Source organism: Myotis myotis, unplaced genomic scaffold (genome assembly GCF_014108235.1).
Source record: "Myotis myotis isolate mMyoMyo1 unplaced genomic scaffold, mMyoMyo1.p scaffold_m19_p_13, whole genome shotgun sequence".
Lineage (NCBI taxonomy): Eukaryota > Metazoa > Chordata > Mammalia > Chiroptera > Vespertilionidae > Myotis > Myotis myotis.
In genome coordinates, this window is record NW_023416317.1 from 13,554,846 (window position 1) to 13,572,978 (window position 18,133).

The 18,133-nt window shown below is 43.6% G+C and overlaps 1 protein-coding gene across 10 annotated transcripts in view; it reads right to left on the minus strand.

The window, feature by feature from the left end:
* FLNB (filamin B) overlaps positions 1–18,133 on the minus strand; it is a 138,464-nt gene that overhangs the window by 71,595 nt on the left and 48,736 nt on the right. For all 10 annotated transcript variants that reach the window (XR_004971462.1, XR_004971463.1, XM_036331781.1 and 7 more), the window contains exons 2-4: positions 13,285–13,533; positions 10,883–10,980; positions 9,020–9,167 (exon numbers count right to left, since the gene is read on the minus strand). Coding sequence is in view for 8 of the 10 variants with exons in the window: in XM_036331781.1 (XP_036187674.1) it covers positions 9,020–9,167; positions 10,883–10,980; positions 13,285–13,533 (495 nt within the window). In the remaining 2 variants the exon portion in view is untranslated. The remainder of the gene's footprint in view (positions 1–9,019; positions 9,168–10,882; positions 10,981–13,284; positions 13,534–18,133) is intronic.

An 18,133-nucleotide genomic window follows, 5' to 3' on the forward strand; every position in this document is an offset into this window, starting at 1 on the left:
TCATCCCCTTCCTACCCCAACAACCACAATCTATTCTCCATCTCTAATTTTGTCATTTCCAGTATATTGGAATCATACGCTATGCAACATTTTAAAATTGTCTTTTCCACTAGCATAATTCTCTGTAGATTCATCCAGGTTGTTGCTGTATTTTTATTTTTTTATTGCTGAGTAATATTCCCTGATAAGAATGTATCACAGTTTGTATAACCATTTACCCACCGAAGGGCATCTGGGTTGTTTCCAGTTGTCTATTACTAATAATGCTGCCCTAAACATTCCAGTATAGGTTTGTGTGAACATGTTTTCATTTCCCCGGAATAAATGTCAAGGAATGCAACAACTGGGTCATATGGTAATTGCCTGTTTAGTTCTTTAGGAAAAACTGCCAAACTGTGTTCCAGAGTGGCTGGACCATTTTACATTCCCACCAGCGATGTATTCATGATCCGGATCCAGTTTCTCTGCATCCTTGCCAGCATTTGCTGCTATCACTACTTTCTACATTAGCCATTTTGATAGGTCACAGTGGTTTCAAAATGGATTTCTCTCCCTAGCAAGTTGGTTCAGTGGATAGGCATTGCCCCACGGACTGGGTTCAATCCCAGTCAAGGGCACATGCCCAGGTTTCGGGCTCAATCCCCAGTAGGGTGCATGCAGGAGGCAGCCAATCAATGATTCTGTCTCATCATTGATGTTTCTATCTCTCTCTCCCTCTTCCTTCCTCTCTGAAATCCATAAAAATATTTTTAAAAATCAATGGAAAATATCCTCTTGTACTTCTATATTTCTAAGCACTTCTCTACAGCAGCAATTTTAAACTTGCTTGCCACAAGAATTTTTAAAACATGCAATATCTGACTATTTGGTCAGGGTCACTGACCTCTTTTCCCTAGATTGTCAAATTTAAAAATGACAACAGCAGCCCTGGCCAGTTGCTCAGCTGGTTGGAGTGGTGTCCCATACACCAAAAGGTTGCGAGTTCAATTCCTGGTCAGGACAGGAATGACTCTTCCCCCATTATTCTTCTTTTTCAAAATTGCTTTCACTGCTTTTTCATATACATTCTGAAATAATAACCTTTTCTATGTCTACAAAAAAAAATCTTGTTGGGATTTTAATAGCAATTCTGTTAAACCTATATGACAATTTGGGAAGAACGGACATCTTTACTCTAACTTTCTCAAGCCATGGAAGCAATTAGTATGTTTCTCCATTTATATAGGTCTTATTTGATTTATTCATTACTGTTTTATGTTGTTTTCAGCATGTAAATCCTATACATGTTTTATTACATTTACACTTATTTCTCAATTTTTTGAGCAAATGCAAATGGTATGCTATTTTCAACTTCGGGGTTCTTTTGTTACTTCTAGTCGACAAATACAATGGATATTTGGATGCTGATCTTATAGCCTGAGACATTGCTGAACTTATTTAAGGAGAGCTTTTTAACAATTTTTTGAAAGCATTTTCTTGTGGACTATCATGTCATCTGTAAATAGGGACAGTTTTATGTCTTACTTTCCGATATGTGTCTTTTATTTCCTTCTCTTCCTTGCTGTATTAGCTAAAACTTGCACCCTGATGCTGAATAGCAGTGGTGAGAACACACCCAGGCTTTCACCATAATTATACTAATGATTGTAGGTGTTTTGTGGTAGCTACTCTATATCAAATTAAGGAAGTTCTCTATTCCTCTTTTTCTGAGTTCTTATCATGGATGGCTGCTGAATTCTGTCAAACGCTTTTCCTGTATCAATTGACATGGTCATGTGACTTTTCTTCTTTAGCCTGTTAATATAGATTATGTTGACTGATTTGCTAACAGCATGCCAGCCTTGCACCCCTTGAATCAACTCCACTTGGTCATGATGAATAATTATTTTTATATATTGCAAAATTCTATTTGCTAATATTTTGTTAAGGACTTTTACAACTTTACTCATGAGAGATATTGGTCTGTAGTTTTCTTTTTTTTTGGCATTGCCTTTGTCTGGTTAGAGCAATACTAGCTTCATAAAATGAATTGGGAAGTGTTCCCTCCTCATATTTCCGGAAGAGATTGTGCAGAACTGGTGTTAATTCTTCCTCCAGTGAAATCTTCTGAGCCTGGAGATTTCTTTTCCAAGAGCTTTCAAATTACAGATCTGATTTCTTTAATGGTTATAGAACCACTCAGGTTATCTACTTCATTTGGCTGAGTGTTGGTAGCCTGTGGCTGTTGAGGGAAGTCTATTATAGTTATCCATATTTTTGCTTACCATGTTCATTCTTCCTGTTATTCCAAGATTCCTTCTCTTATTGCTTCCTTTCTTCCCAGAGAATTTCCTTTAGCCATCCTTTTAAGGTAGATGTACTTGTGAGAAATTCTTTGTTTTCCTTTATCTGAGAATGTCTTGATTTCCTCTTCATTCCTAAAGTGCATTATCCCTGGATATAGGATTCTGGGTTGATTGTTCTTTTCTTTCAGCACATAAAAAATGTTGTGCCACTTCCTGTAGATGAGAAATTTCCCATCTAACGAATATAATAAATAAGGTGTCATTTCTATTGTTGCTTTCAAGCTTTTACTGTCTAGTTCCTTGAAGTCTGTCCAAGACAGCGGTTCTCAACCTGTGGGTCGCGACACCTTTGGGGGTCAAATGACCCTTTCACAGGGGTCGCCTAAGACCATTGGAAAACACATATACAATTACATATTGTTTTTGTGATTAATCACTATGCTTTAATTATGTTCAATTTGTAACAATGAAATTGGGGGTCACCACAACATGAGGAACTGTATTAAAGGGTCGCGGCATTAGGAAGGTTGAGAACCACTGGTCTAAGATGTGGCTTGGTGTGGACTTTTTTTTTTTTCCTTGGTTTTTTTTATCTTGTTTGGGTTTAGCTCAGCTTACCAAAGTTGGGGAGTTTTCAGCCATTATTTCTTTGAGCATTACTTTAGCCCCACCCTATTTTTACTCTCCTATGACATGTTAGATGTTTTGTTATCATCCCAAAGGTCCCTGAGGCTGTGTTCATGTTTTTCAGTCTACTTTCTTTGTCATTCAGATTGGGCAATTTTTATTGTTCTATTTTTCAGTTTGCTGATTCTTTTCTCTGTCTTCCCACTCTACTATTGAGCTCTTCCAGAGAGTTATTTCAGTTACTGCATTTTTCAGTTCTAAAAATTCCATTTGGTTCTTTCTTATCTATATCTTCTACTTCTTTGCTGAGATTTTTTTGTGTTTTTTTTCCTTTTGTTTGAAGTGTGTTTGTAATTGTTTGTTAAAGCCATTTTTATAACAGCTGCTTTAAAATCTTTATCAAATAATTCTAACATCTCTATTACCTCAGTGTTGGCATCAATTGATTGTCTTTTTCCATTCAGTTTTACATCTTCCTGGTTCTTGGATTGGTAAGTGATTTTTGCTATTTAAACCTGGATAGTCTGAGTATTATGCTATGAGACTCTGGGTCTCACGTAAACTTTGTTTTAGCTGCCTTTTTATAGGACCACTTCAGCAGGGGAAGGAAGGGAGCAGGCCTTATTACTCCCAGTGGGGGAGGAAGTCCAGGCTTCCTATTCAACCTCCGCTGATACTCAAAGTGAGGGGGGCTTCTCATTACTGGTAGGTAGAGGTGGGAGTCCCAGCTTTTATTAGGCTTCCCCTACCTGAGGCTGGAAGGGGTAAGGAATGCCTCATTGTTACTCAAATGGCCTCTACTGACATCACTGGGGTGGCTTCCTTATCTGTGGTGCAAGTCTAGGCTCCCCATTTGGCCTTTACTGGTGCAGTGGGGGCCGCAGTTTTTGCTGGAGCAGAGCAATGATTGTCTAAAAGCGTTCTGCCCTGCTAGGCTGCCCTTTCCCGGTCTTCTGGCCAGAAAGAGTAGGCTTTTGTTGGGCTTTTTGTGCTTGTGCCACTGGTATTTCCAGCTTGTCAGCTTCTTCAGTTCCAAGTCTGGATACACGAGGCAAAAGGAAAACCAAGGAACTCATTACTGACAGTCCTCGGGCTCCCAGTCCCCAGCTGGTTTGACTTCTCTTTCAGAGTCTTCTTATGTTTGTTCTGTGTAAAATGCCCAGGGATTTCAGATGTACTTAGTGGGAAGACCTGGAAAAAGTACTTCAACTCCATCTTCCCAGAAGCACAAGTTCAAGTATTATTTCTTTTTAAAGTTTTTCATTGTGGAGGATTCCAAGCCTATGCAGAGACAGAGAACTGCGTACCTATCACCCAGCTTCAACAACGACTAACTCACGGCCTGCCTAGCTTCACACCTGCACTCCCGCCACTTCCCTCTTCCTGTGTGATTTTGATACAAATCCTAGTCCTCATATACGTCCTCATAAGCATTCACTATGTATCTCTAAATGATATTTCAGCCCTAGCCTGTTTGGCTCAGTGGATAGAGCGTCCGCTTGTGGACTGAAGGGTCCCAGGTTCGATTCCGGCCAAAGGCACATGCCCGGGTTGTGGGCTCAATCCCCAGTAGGGGGAGTGCAGGAGGCAGCCAATCAATGATTCTCTCTTATCATTGATGTTTCTATCTCTCCCTCTTCCTTCCTCTCTGAAATCAATAAAGAAATATATTAAAAAATAAACAAATTAATAAATAGTATTTTAGAATATCTACATCCAAAAAATCCCATAAAAAAAATTAACAGTAATTCTTTAATATGATCAAATATTGTCAGTGCTCAAATTTCTGATTATCTTGTGTCATGAATTTGTTTGAACAATCAGCTGAAGTAGGATCCACATAAGGTTCATATATTACAATTGATTGCTAAGTCTCTCAAATCACATTAAATCTCTAGGTTTCTCTCCATCTCTTCTTTTCCTTGTCACCAGTCTGTTAAAAACACTGAGTCATTTGCTACTACAGTCTAGATTTGTATTAGTTTTCCAATAAATAATTGACTGTAAAATACTGGTGGTAGATTATCATATAGTAAGATAATATTCACATATTGTTAGGTAAGAAATGCAAATTGAAGAAAACACATAGTTGGAATTCACTTCCAAATATAAAGAATAGAATAGAATAGAATAGAAAAGAAAAGAAAAGAAAAGAAAAGAAAAGAAAAGAAAAGAAAAGAAAGGCTGGGAAGGAACACCTCAGAATGAAGGGATGGGAAGCAAGCTTTCAATTTTCATTTGTCTACATTTTTCTTTTGCTTCAAATTTTCAGAGTGATCACATCATTTAACAACTACATTTAAACATGCACTTCATAAATTCATAAATACCCACTCCACCTGACTCCACAGCCCGAGAGCAACTAGCTCTGCAGCTGATCCAAGACCCTGGCTCCCCATGGCTGGCTGGGCGGCTGAACCATCCACCTGCAATCGCTGGGAGCTACGCTCACTGTGCAGACAACCGAGACTACTCAGTACGAAGAGGGTTTACGTCTTGCTGTGCAGTGACTGCTTCGCAGAGAACGTGGGTTTTGAGAAAGGTTCCTGCTTTGCTCAGAGTCGCACGCCTGCAACCTCGGAACCCACAAGGAAGCCCACGACAAAAGTCTGTTTGTGGCGGCAAGTTTACCTCCGCCCAGCCCTCTCTCCTTCAACCCGCAGGAACTAGGTCAGGGCTCAGTGAACAGATAACCAGCAAGAGGTAACCAGCTGGTAACTGCAATCTAGTCCACATCCAGAAGAGAAAATAAAGCCAACCTCAAGCCCTTTAGAAACTAGGAGATGAAGCGTTCCCCATTCCTTGGTTCCGTTGGCAGACATGGAGCAATGTGGCCACACAGGAAAGAGAGCAAACTGTCCCTGCCCTTGGTCTCACTCTGGGACAAGTAATATCTTAAGGCCCCACCCATGTGGCCTCATGTGTGACCCTGTTGCCTTGCTCCTTAAAAAAAAAAAGTTAAACCTAGAATAACCCTATTCCACTTGTAGGTATATACCAGCAGCAACTGAACATATTTGTATGCCCATGTCCACAGAGCATTGTTCACAATAACCAAAAGGTGGAAACAACCCAAATGTCCAGTGACGGGAAAGTAGAAAAATAAAATGTATTATATACAACGGAGTATTACTCAGCTTCATAAAGGAATGAAATGCTGATACGTGTGAGAGCCAGATGAACCTTGAAAACATGGGAACAAAGGGACAAATATCATATAATTCCACTTACATGAGGAACTTAGAATAGGCAAATTTGCAGAGACAGAATGGTAGTTGCCAGGGGCTGAGGGGAGGGGAATGGAGAATTATTATTTAATGAGTTCAGAGTTTCAATTTGGGAAGATAAAAAAGTTCTGGAGATAAATAGTGGTGAAAGTTACACAACCATGAATGTACTTAATGCCACTGAATGGTACACTTAAAAATGGTTAGATTAGTGAATGCTATGTATATTTTACCACATTTGTATTGTGGTAAAACACACACACACACACACACACACACACACACACACACACTTCTTAAAAGGTGTCTGCACCCTGGCCAGGAAGCTCAGTTGGCTGGAGCGCCATTCCGTGCACCAAAAGGTTGAGGGTTCAATTCCTGGTCAGGGCACATACTGGTTGTGGGTTCAGTCCCTGGTTGGGGTGCTTATGGGAGGCAACTGATTGATATTTCTCTCTTCATTGATGTTTCTCTTTTATATCAATGTTTCTCTCTCTCTAAAATCAATAAACATATCCTCAGATAAGGATTTAAAAAAATTTTTTAAAGGTGTTTGGTCCCTAAGTACATAACACAAAGAGGCAGATAAAGGAAAAAGCAGTGACTAGCCACATTCCTAAAGTATAACAAGTTGTCACGTTTCAGAAAATAGCAGTCAGAGGAAACCATTTCACATTAACAATGGGGAAACTGGCCGGCCACTGATAAGGTTACTGCAAACAAGCATTTGGTGCCTTGGTCAGATTCAATTTATTTGACCAGTTTTGTTGACAAGAGATTTATTTAGCTGTTTGAGCTTTATTTGCCATTTAGGAATGGCAAAAAAAAAACTTTAAATTCAGAGATTAAATTTTAACCTTTAAAATCAGAGATTCTTTACTGCAGCCACCGCCTTTGGTATGGCTTACAGAAAGCACCTTTACAGCAAGCATAGGCACACTGACCTGGGAGAGACTGCACCTGGGGGAGGCCTTCAAATAACATATAACACAAAAGATTCACAGACCCCACCTCATTGCCAAAGGGACCTCAAATGGCACATGGGTTTGTTCCAGAGCAATCAAGCTGTGTTCTGGTCTAAATCATGCTAAAAAGACCGCGAGAAGGACCTGGCCAGTGAGATTGAGACGACACACGGTCATCACCACTACCCTGGCTGTAGGCCATCCTTAGACGAAGCTCAGGCCAAGTACAGCAATGCTATCTTCAAAGGGACGGAGTGTGTGGGACAGCCCACGAGACAAGTGTTCTGCATTCTTCAGAAAGTCAATGTCATTCTTTTAAAAAGTTGGGGGAAATTATTCTAGATTAAAAGAGTGTAAAGACAAAAAAAGAAATGTAGTAAGTGAATCATAATCAAATCTTGGTTTCTAAAATAACAAAAACTATAAAAGAATTTTAGGACAACAAATTTGAAAACAAAATTATCAGTTGGAATGAAATTATTATTTATTTTCTTATGTGTGATGATGAATATTGTGGTTTTGTAAGAGGATGTCCTATTCGTAGGACAGACAGGCTTTGCTGATATATTCAGAAGTAAAATGTCACCATGTTTCCAATAATCAATCAATCTCTCTCTCTCTCTCTCTCTCTCTCTCTCTCTCTCTCTCTCTCTCTCACACACACACACACACACACACACACACACATGCAATACGCAAAGGGCGAGAGAAAACTATATTAGAATGGTAAGAACCGTAGATTCTAGGAGAATATGCAAGTTATTTTGTGTATCTAAATGTTTTCCCAATTGTCATTAAGAAATACAATGCAGCCCTGGCCAGGTGGCTCAGTTTGTCAGAGCGTCATCCTGTATACCAAAAGGTTTCAGGTTTGATTCCCAGTCAGGGCACATACCTAGGTTGTGGGTTTGATCTCCAGTCAGGGCACATGCAGAAGGCAACAGATCAATGTTTCTCTCTCACATCTTTCTCTCTCTCGCTAAAAAAATAAAATCAATTAAAAACATATCTTTGTGTGAGGATTTAAAAAAAACAAAACAAAACAAAAAAAACAAGAAAAAGAAATACAACACACTCCTATGGAAAAAGAAGCAAGTTGTATCTTGCTATGCTGATCTTTACCAGAAATCACACTGAGTTGAAATACAACTGTTCCCCTGGGGGAAAAAAAAAAAAATAGCGTGCTTAATAACTATGCACGGGGCCAGGTGGGTACTTGAAATATTGGGGGGTGGCGGGGAGCACTCTGTTAAGTACATGGTTGTCTAACCACTATGCTGTACACCTGAAACAAACACAGAATAATATTGAAGGTGAACTGTAACTGAAAACAAACAAACATAAAAATTATTTGCTTAAAGTCAGGTGCCAACTCGAACACCAAGTGCCTCAAAATGCCTTCAACCCAACATAACGTTCTGAGCAGAACACTCCTGGCAGCTGCATAAACAGGATGTCTTAGCAAGGAAGTGTCTGCCAGGGGTTATCAATAGCTCCTACCCCATCTGGAAATCTGAGCAGCGTTAGCACAACCAAAGGAAAAACGAATCATTGGCCAGAAGACCCAGGCTCCTGTCTCCCACCTCCCACTCCTGGTGGACCACGCCTCTGATTCCGCATCTGAAAAATGGGACAATAGTCCTTTCTTCATCCCAGGGTTGGTACATTAAATCACAAAGCGGCAAACCTATCGGTCTCTGGCACATTAAATCAGCAGTGTTTCTTACAGCCTAGATTCACAAGGCAGAACAGGATAGTCATAAACCAACCAACAAACAAACGCTGATGACGAAGGCCTGCAGCATCTCCCAGGGTGTAGCCTACATTCTTGGTTTTGAGAACCGTCCTCCTGAAGCCACATCATATTCTCTAAGACCCGAGGGCAAGCCTCAAATCCAACACGATTGCTGCTTACCTCTGCCATAGGCCCGGGCTTTCTTGGGGTTGAGTTTGGGTTTCAGAGGGGCCCCGGGTTTGAGCTTGGCTTTGGGGAACTGGGACAGGTACGTCATCACCGAGTGCTCATCCACATCCGGGTGAATGATTTCTTCAGGAGTGATGACCTAGAACAGCGACACGGAGAGTGAATGCCACAACACATCAAGGTATTGAAGTTTTTACACACGTCTCTTACATACTACAAATAATAGGAAATTAAGTGAACTTCATCAGGCGCTATGCCAAGATCAGTGTGTTTTGACCTTTGAGAGGTGTCACCATTCCCTTTGGAAGCTGAGGACCCTCTTCGGACAATTCTCTATGTCATTCCCAGAGTACATACTTCCCTACCCCCCCCCCCCCCGAAATAACCCACTCACTCCCCTCGTCAAACTTTCCAGTAGGATAAGTACATCAGGGGAGGGGGATGAAGGAACAATTACATATGAGATTAGCACACTTAGAAGCCATTTAAAAAATGGAGAGGTGATAAATTTCTGCAGATACTCATCTTAGGAACAAGAGTATTAGTCAAGTTATAACCCATGCTGGCCAGGCAGCCTCACTGCAGGCACTGCAGACTCAGTTCTATCACCTGACCCGGCCCTAAATAGCACCCAAAATCCTCCTGCCCCAACAGGAGGCAAGCCACACCTCTTGAGATGAACAGAAGACTCGGTCTCATGAACCAGGTTAACCAAATGCAGATGAACAACGTATGTCCCTAGCTTCCCTGTTCCCGTGGTTAAAAAACAACAACAACAACAACAAAAAACACACAAATCATTCTGATGATTAGCCTGTGGCACCAAAATAGCCTTTTGGGTTTGTAGAATGTGTTTCATGCTATGGAGGACGGGCGGTGATTTGGCGTTTCGTCTAGGCAGCTCCTTCAACAACTTAACAGTGGCAACATCACATGAACGTCAAAAGGAGATGGTTTTAGGTTAAGAGATGAAAAACATAACCACGCCACTTCCTGACGATGGAAAGGCCAAGAAATGGGCCATGAAGCAGAGACACGATGCCAAAACCAAACCAAAGAAATAGAGGCAAGTTTTTCTACTTCCCAAGGGATCTCGTTACAAAATGCACTAAACTCAGCTCTGAACACCAACTTAGACCTCAATGAGGCCTGTGGTGAGGTCATCCACCCATGGCACTGGCTACCCACAGCTTTTCTTGACCAGGGCTTTGAACGTGGGAGTCATGGTGTTCAACTGTGAGGAGGAAGGGCTATGTCGACTCCTTGGAAGGGCTTAGAAGAATCACCCTCAATGTGGCTACTGCCGATGGTGCCTAAGACTTACCAAGTTCTCTATAATTTCCAAGTTCTCTTGTGATATTTCTGTGATAGGATTATGGGCAATACAAATTCTGCCACAATTTTCATTAATTGTAGGTTATCCTGGTTTACATTTCTTTTAAGTTCTAAGTTCCATGATTTCTTTCCAAAGAGAATAAAATTTAAAAATTTTTAAATAGGTAAGAAGTGATTAAATATTGACATCTTATGATCCAACCTCATCATTAGTGTCCTCATTTGCAACCCATTGTCCAAAGATAGCCTTTGACATTTTTGGAGCAGAAATACTAGAAAATTTGCCACATGTGACCATGAGTAAAGACTTTTGGATGCTCTACAAGGACCTAAGTCAATAAGAACCTATTATTATTGGTAAACTGAGGAAGACGGGAGCGTGCCACAAGCAATACTCTTTGAAGGTTAACGCTGAGGAGGTCAGACTGCCTGCCAGACTCAAAGAAACACCCATCCAGTCCCAGAACAAGCTGGAGGGTGGGAGCAGCGCTCTGGGGCGTGGCATGCGTGTATGAGTACCTGTGGGACGCCCAGCCAGTCGTCTGCCTGCTGCATAGCTTCTCGTGCATTATCCACGGGCTTTCGTGGATCCCAGGATTCCCAGTCTGGGCACAGACCTGTTAACATAACACAAAAGATGCTGTTAGTATCAGCTGACCGAAGAGATTTTTGAACTTTCCAATGGTGCAAAAGCAGTCTGTCATCAGCAGAAACCATATTCATAATTTTGAATTTTGAACTTTTCCTGGTCTTGTGATATACGGTGCAATATTCTTGTGAAGGCTGGGCAATGGCAACAAGATGATTTTGCCCAACCATAGGCTGAACTTGCTTGAGGTAGGCTAGGCTGAGCTATGTTTGATAGGTGAGGCATATTATATGCTTTTTTGAATTTCAGTATTTTCAACTTACAAAGGGTTTATGGGAACATAACCCGATAGTAAGTCAAGGAGCATTTGACTACACTTTACAGGCAAAAAGTATCATGGATGTGGGTATGGAAGGGTAGAACTATTCTGTCTTAGCTGAGAGTCTCCTTGAGGATGTTATCTTCTTGCATTAAGATGGGGGTTAGCCACTCCTTAAAGGTGTGATATAAGCAAACTCAGCCTGTAAAACCATCTGGCCCTAGTGCCTTTTGCAGGAGATATTTTTCCAACCTTCCACTTTCACACTTCTGTACCCTGGTCACCAAATGTGTGGGGTTCACACCAGCTGGGTGTCCTACAATGTACCTCAATTCTGACTATCTACTTGGAGGTAGCATCAGATCCCAAAGCTAAGAGCTCAGTCCCACAAAACTGCACTCCCTCTTTCCACTCACCTGGGCTTCTGACTGACCAGATACAAACCCACAACTCCCTCCTGAGGTTTACTCATTTCCTGGAGTGGCTCGCAGAACTCAGGAAAACCGTTTACTTACTAGATTACCAGTTTATTACAAAGGGATACAACTCAGGAACGGAAAGATGGAAGAGATGTACAGGGAAGGATAGGAGAAGGGGCAGGAATGTCCATGGCCTCTCTGAGGGTGCCGCCCTCAGAACCTTCATGTACTCACCAACCTGGAAGCTCCCTAAACCCCACATTCAGGAATGGTCCTAGTGATGAGCTCAATCTCCAGCCCCTCTCCCCTCTCTGGGGGTCAGAAGAGAAAGCTGAAAGTTCCAATCCTCTAATGGGTGGGTTCCCTGGACAACCAGCCCCCTTCTTTGGGGCTTTCCAAAAGTCACCTCTAAACTCAGGTGTGGTTGAAAGACACCATTATCGTGGTTCCTGTCACTTAGGAAATTCCAAGGGTTTTAGGAGCTCAATACCAGGAACGGGGACAAAGACCAAATATATATTTCTTATTTTAAGTCACAATATCACAATCCCATTCTTGGATATATCTAAAAAGACTGAACTAGCATCCTCTAGAATTTTAAAAATCCACTTGCTAAAAGGACAAACCTAGAATTATCTCAAAAACCTTTGAAAGCACAAGAAGTATTTAGGACTAGAGTAAAAATCCCCACATTTAAACTGGAAAGAGGTATCCTAAAATGAGTCTCCGGATGCAAGCAAGGATGAGGGCACTGGGCAATGGCCTTCTGATGACTCCAGCTTACAGAATAAGGCCTAGAATCAGCCCTTCCCCATATCCAACTGACACCAGACAGTTCTGCTTTGAGCGTGTTGAGAAGCACTAGCTTACTACATATTAATGTGCCCGGCACATGCATAGCACTCAATAAATGGAAAATATGGTTATTAGAGTTTTTATTAAAAAATTTTTTGAGCGATACATATAAACATAGGCTCTGGCTTTTCTACTGAGTGCGTACCAGCAAACTCTACCCATCAATCTAATCCCTTCATGAGGACAATTACTGTCTTGGGCATACTCAGCTACTCAGGAAAGGGTGGAAAAGGCTCCAACTGGATCCTGACCAAGCCCTATTTCATAGCAACACAGAAAGAAAAGGGCAGAGAAGGCCTTATATAGTCAAGCCAGTGGTCGATAAAAATGGGTACTTTCCGCTCAATGGAAGTTTTTAGATTTTCGTGCCAAGCCACCTAACAGGCCACATGTTTTTGCCAAAGGCTACGGGAAACTAGGCACCAACTGTGGGAAGCAGCAGGACTTTGGAGTCTAGAAGCTAGACCCCAGGCCTGGTCCAAGTATTAAGGCCTTCACTGGGAATTTGGATAAATAACTGAATTCAATGCTCAAACAAGTCCATGGCTACACCTATAAGACATGCATTTGGGAAGGTAGATGGAGTCATTTTCAGTGCCTTTCACTATCTTACAATGAACCAAAACCAGGAGAAATACACCAATCACAGCAAACCTAGCATTCCCAATGAAAACCAAGAAGTTTAGGGCCCATATACCCCCATCCCAAAGAGATGGCTTAGGTAACCACGGGCACTTACCTGGGGCACAGCTGTCTACCAGGGCACCCAAGGCTTTGCCGTCTTGCCAGTTCTGGTTAAAGTTGGTGATGGGCAAATAGGGGATCTTGTTCTGAATCCATCCCAGCAGCCTCTGCTTCGGCGTCTGCTTCTTGGCATCGTCATCCCCTTCATCCTCCCACACGGGCATGGAGATGGAGTAGTGGAGGATCAGGGTCCATACCAGGCCCAGGATGAGCTTCAGGTTCCCATCCACGATGGCTTTGCTATCTGGGGAGAGAGGCCAACGCTTGGTCATTCCTCTGGGTTGCACAAGTGTGAATCATGCTCTTTATATAAAAAAAGGAAATGAAGTCCTCATCTGTTAGAGAATCGTACTGAACCATTTAAGAGTGAAAGGATACAATGCTGGAATTTGCTTCAAAATATCTGAGGATGGGAATAGGTGAAGTAAGATTCCAAAATGTTGTAAACTGGTGGCCTTGGTACATAAAAATGCATTATGCTGTTATTTCTGTTTTTGTGTATGTTTGAAATTTCCCATAATAAAAAAAAAAGTTTTTAAAAGTCAAGTGTTTGGTATTCCATTTCAGGGGAAGACCCTTTACCCCATCCTCCTGCAGGACAAACCATGGCTTGTCTTTCAATGGCCAGATCTGGTGGCTGGTGGCCCTTCCCTCCCACCAGCTCTGTGCCTAGGAATCCTCAGCCTACCACATCCTGTCCAGGACTGTGAGCACCTGCTGGGGAGAAATGGAGCCTTCTTCACCTTGGAGCTCACCTCCCTGTCCCACCCACCCACCCACCACAAGCCATCTGAATGTTGGTTAAAAACACACACCAAACTGCACTTAAAATGAAACCCAACTACAACCGCATGAAAAATATACTCACATGCTGATAAAGAGGAAATAGCATGCCACTCAAAACTGAAAGGGCGGGATCTTTTTTTTAATTAACCTGTTCAATGTTACATCTTTTACAAGAAAAGACTCTCCTAAAAGGCCACACCCAAAACCATAAAAACCAAAGGTAATTTCATGGTTGCAGATTCTGTCATAATAAAACCTGATCATGTGAAACCGGATGAGTAAAGATTATCATGAACTGGCTGGTAAGACCAACTAAATTCAAGCAATCCTCTCATTCAAAAATCATGGTGCCCGGTGATATTCTCTGTAATGAATTGTATAAATAATGAAAGCCCATGATGTTTTATGTAATAGATTGTATAAATAATAGCTTTTAAGCAGATCTGTCTACATTAACTCACAGGCCCAGTGACAAATGAAAATGCAGGGCTCCTTGTCCAAAAAGTACTAAGAATTTCAAGACGGCAGCAGCAGAGCATTAAAGCAAGCACAGAGCCTTCTGCACACAGGGCCCTGCACAGCTGCACTGCACTGGCCGTGTGACCCTCCTGCTGCCCAGGAGGGCCCATGGTCAATAAACCAGCAACAATCTGCATGCAACACAGGACACTGCCCAGAACCCTAAGATCCATGGAATTCACCCACCAGACCACACATTTCTCTAGCAGACAGCCTCTGACCATGACTGAATCTGGGGGATTAGGTATCCTATTATGAGGCTGTAAGTGCTACCAACTGATCCTAAGACATTCCAGGTCACACAACTTTCCATGCCAGTTTTCTTTATTCAAGCTAAAGGGAGAAGAGTGGGGTGAGGGGAGGGAGGAAGTGAATGCTTATAGATAGTTAGGGTAACAGGGGTGCAAAGGTTGGGGGTGGGGGGTGGGGGCTGGCCTTGAACAGGCCCAAGTCTCATCCAGCCACAGGCATCAGTCTGCAAAGTTCAAACTTCCCTCAGTCGTGCATTAAATGTTTTTCAAATGCAAACTTGCAGATTTCTTTCACAAATCAAACCATGAAACCAGTCTGCTTTGTCTTTACCCAGCTTATGCATGCATGCTGGTCTCAAGGAATGAGACGTGAATCTTTTTCAAAAAGATTTGGGGGGAAATATGACCCAGTAAAAGTCTGGGCCAAATTTCTGAAAAAGACAATGCCCAGAACTTCTGTTTCCAATGACTGTGAGGTGGGTGTCCAAATGGGGAAGCCCCCGTTAAGGTCGCACTGGGATCAACGATACTTTTGTCCTGCTGGTCTAAGAGGCTGGAGGGACGGCCATCCTCACTCCGAGAGTGATTTTGACAGGTGACGGTTCAAGTGCTTCAAGGTTCAAATGTTTCCCCGAACTCTTGGAACCGTAAGAAGACGGTGACCTGCCCAGGCCTCCCCCATCCCCACCCACATGAAATGGGAGACTCCCAACGCCTTGAAAATGAAATGCCGCACAGCATCACGGTGCCGATGTCTGACCAGCACAGCAGGTCACAGAATTTCCGGACCCGAGTGTGTTCTGCGATGTTTATGCTGAGTGTGGAGGCAGAGCCGTCGGCCAGAAGCCTCTCTGGCAGGAGAGCTGGTGAGCCTCTTTCAGGAACACAACAAGCCAACGACACCACGCCCACCCCACCTCCTGGAATCTGTTGAGATTGGCAGGGGGTTGGAATCCGTCCACAAGTTTCCACTCCCCAAATCACAACCAATCACAATCCCCACGTAACTGGTCCTGGCTCTGGGCAACACTGACCCTCAAACCACATCCACCTTCTGGAAGTACTTAGAATCACCCAGCATTGCTCAGAAGTGAGGGCAGAGCCCCCCCTCCCATCCATTTTTTTTTTTTTAATAGCTAGAAAGTTAACTTAAGCTACTGCAAATTCTAGGGTGGAATGTTTTCACGTCATTTCAGCACATCAGTTCTCCAGGCCTTGTTAAGCAAAATTCTGGAATGGACGCATTTACGGGGGTGGAAAGCAGCTATTTTTAGGCCATCTTCAGAAGCATCTTGGAAACAGCACTTTTGTGAGCAACTTCTGCAGAGGTTAAGGGGGTGGTGATCTTTCATCTCTCTACGGTATCAGAAGGGTCGGATCCACACAACCATCTATGCACCTCTATGTGTACTGTGCCGACCTTCTCTCCTGGCTGTACCAATTAACCCGGGCAATGGGGCGGGGCCCAGGAGGACTAGCCTGAGCAGACTCCATTCCACACTGCTGCTCTCCTAGGTAAGCAGGTCATCCATTGGCCACAGTGCAGCTCGCTATGGGGTCGGAAATAGCCACGTGCCTGTGCAGGAATCGAGGAGGAGTAGGGGTTTCAGAAAACCTCCTTCTGCTGTGCCTGGGACAATTCACCCCCCATACTCGGCACACAACTCGGCCATCTGGGGAGATACTGCCACAGGCTCCGCTCCCTGCCCTCTCGCCTCTGTTCCCCACTGAGAGGCACTGTGGCTAGTGCAGGTTCTGGAACCAGCAGCTCGGCTAGAAATGTCACTTTGAACAATCTGTCCACCCTCTCTGAGCCTTATTTCTCCTCACCTACCAAATGGCGATGATCACAGTCAACACTTCACAGGGCTGCGGTAAGGGTAAGTGGGTCTGCCCGGCCAGCGTGGCTCAGTAGTTGAGCATCGACTTATGAACCAGGATGTCATGGTTCGATTCCTGGCCAGGGCGCATGCCTGGGTTGAGGGCTTGATCCCCAGTAGGCGGTATGCCAGAGGCAGCCAATCAATGATTCTCTCTTATCATTGAAGTTTCTATCTCTCTCCCTCTCCCTTCCTCTCTGAAATACATTTATTATTATTATTATTATTATTATTATTATTATTTTTTAAAGAGCAAGTGGCAAAGAATGCCATGAGCAAAACACAATGTCTGGTATGCAGTAGGCATTAATGTTACCTCCTTCCCCAACTTCATTCACCTAACTCCCTAGTACCTGCTATGTGCCAAACACTCTTCCCCACAACCAGAAGCCAGAAGCTATAATCCCAGTGTTGTGTGCAAGAAAGCAGAAGGAAAAAGGTACCTCGTGAATTAACAGGAGGATGAAATGTTCAATATGTCACTTCTCTGAGTCAAGCAGCTCATAGGTCATGAGACTTTGCGGTCCCTCACCTCTGGTTCCAAGAGGAGGCTGAGACACAACATTGAACATGTAAGGACACGTGAACCCAGGACGTGTAAGGGAGGCGCACAGGGGGACACATCTGAGCTGAGGAGTTTAGGAGACCAACGTGGCCTGAGAGGGCGGCCAAAGAGGAACCAAGAGTCACCCAGGAACAGAACTACTGGTCATGCATCAGACCTTCCTAAAGAGAATATGGTACAAAGAGCAGCCCACCTGGGCCAGGTCTGGCTCCTCCTGGACTTCCTGGCTTCACACTGCCCGGGGTTCACCTTCCCTCCTTGGCCCCGGCCCGCCTGGCCTGGAACTCTCCCCCCAGACCCTCTCTAGACCAGGCTCCTGCCCTCCTCTTTCAGTGCACCTGCAACTGTGCTAAAACCACCTGGGCTGGTCTGCCTCCTCCGCTCAGCGTCAGCTCCACAAAGGCAGGGATGAGTCATTTTGCTCCCTGCGGGTCCCACAGCCTGGACACCTGGACCAGCTGCCACACACACACCTCCCTACCCTCACACCCCCAGTGTTGAATGACAGGCAGTGCTGCCTGCTGGAGAGCGGATGCAAAACGTGCATGGACTTCTAAACTGCTCCAGACCAGGCCACCGCTGAACCCCCAGCAGACAACACAGCATGTGGCACCGAAGGGAAGGCCGGGACAGTTCCTTAGGGGTGCAGGCCCTGCCGCCATACACGGGCTCAGTGCCACCATACAAGCCGTGGGACCCGGGCCAAGCAATCCAATCCCTGTATGCCCCCGTTCCTTTATCTGCCAATTGGGGATAACGTTGGAACATGAGCGGAGGGCTACTCAGAAGGCTAAATGTGATAACACCTTTGAGCACTCAGCCCTCCACACAGTTTTCAATAAA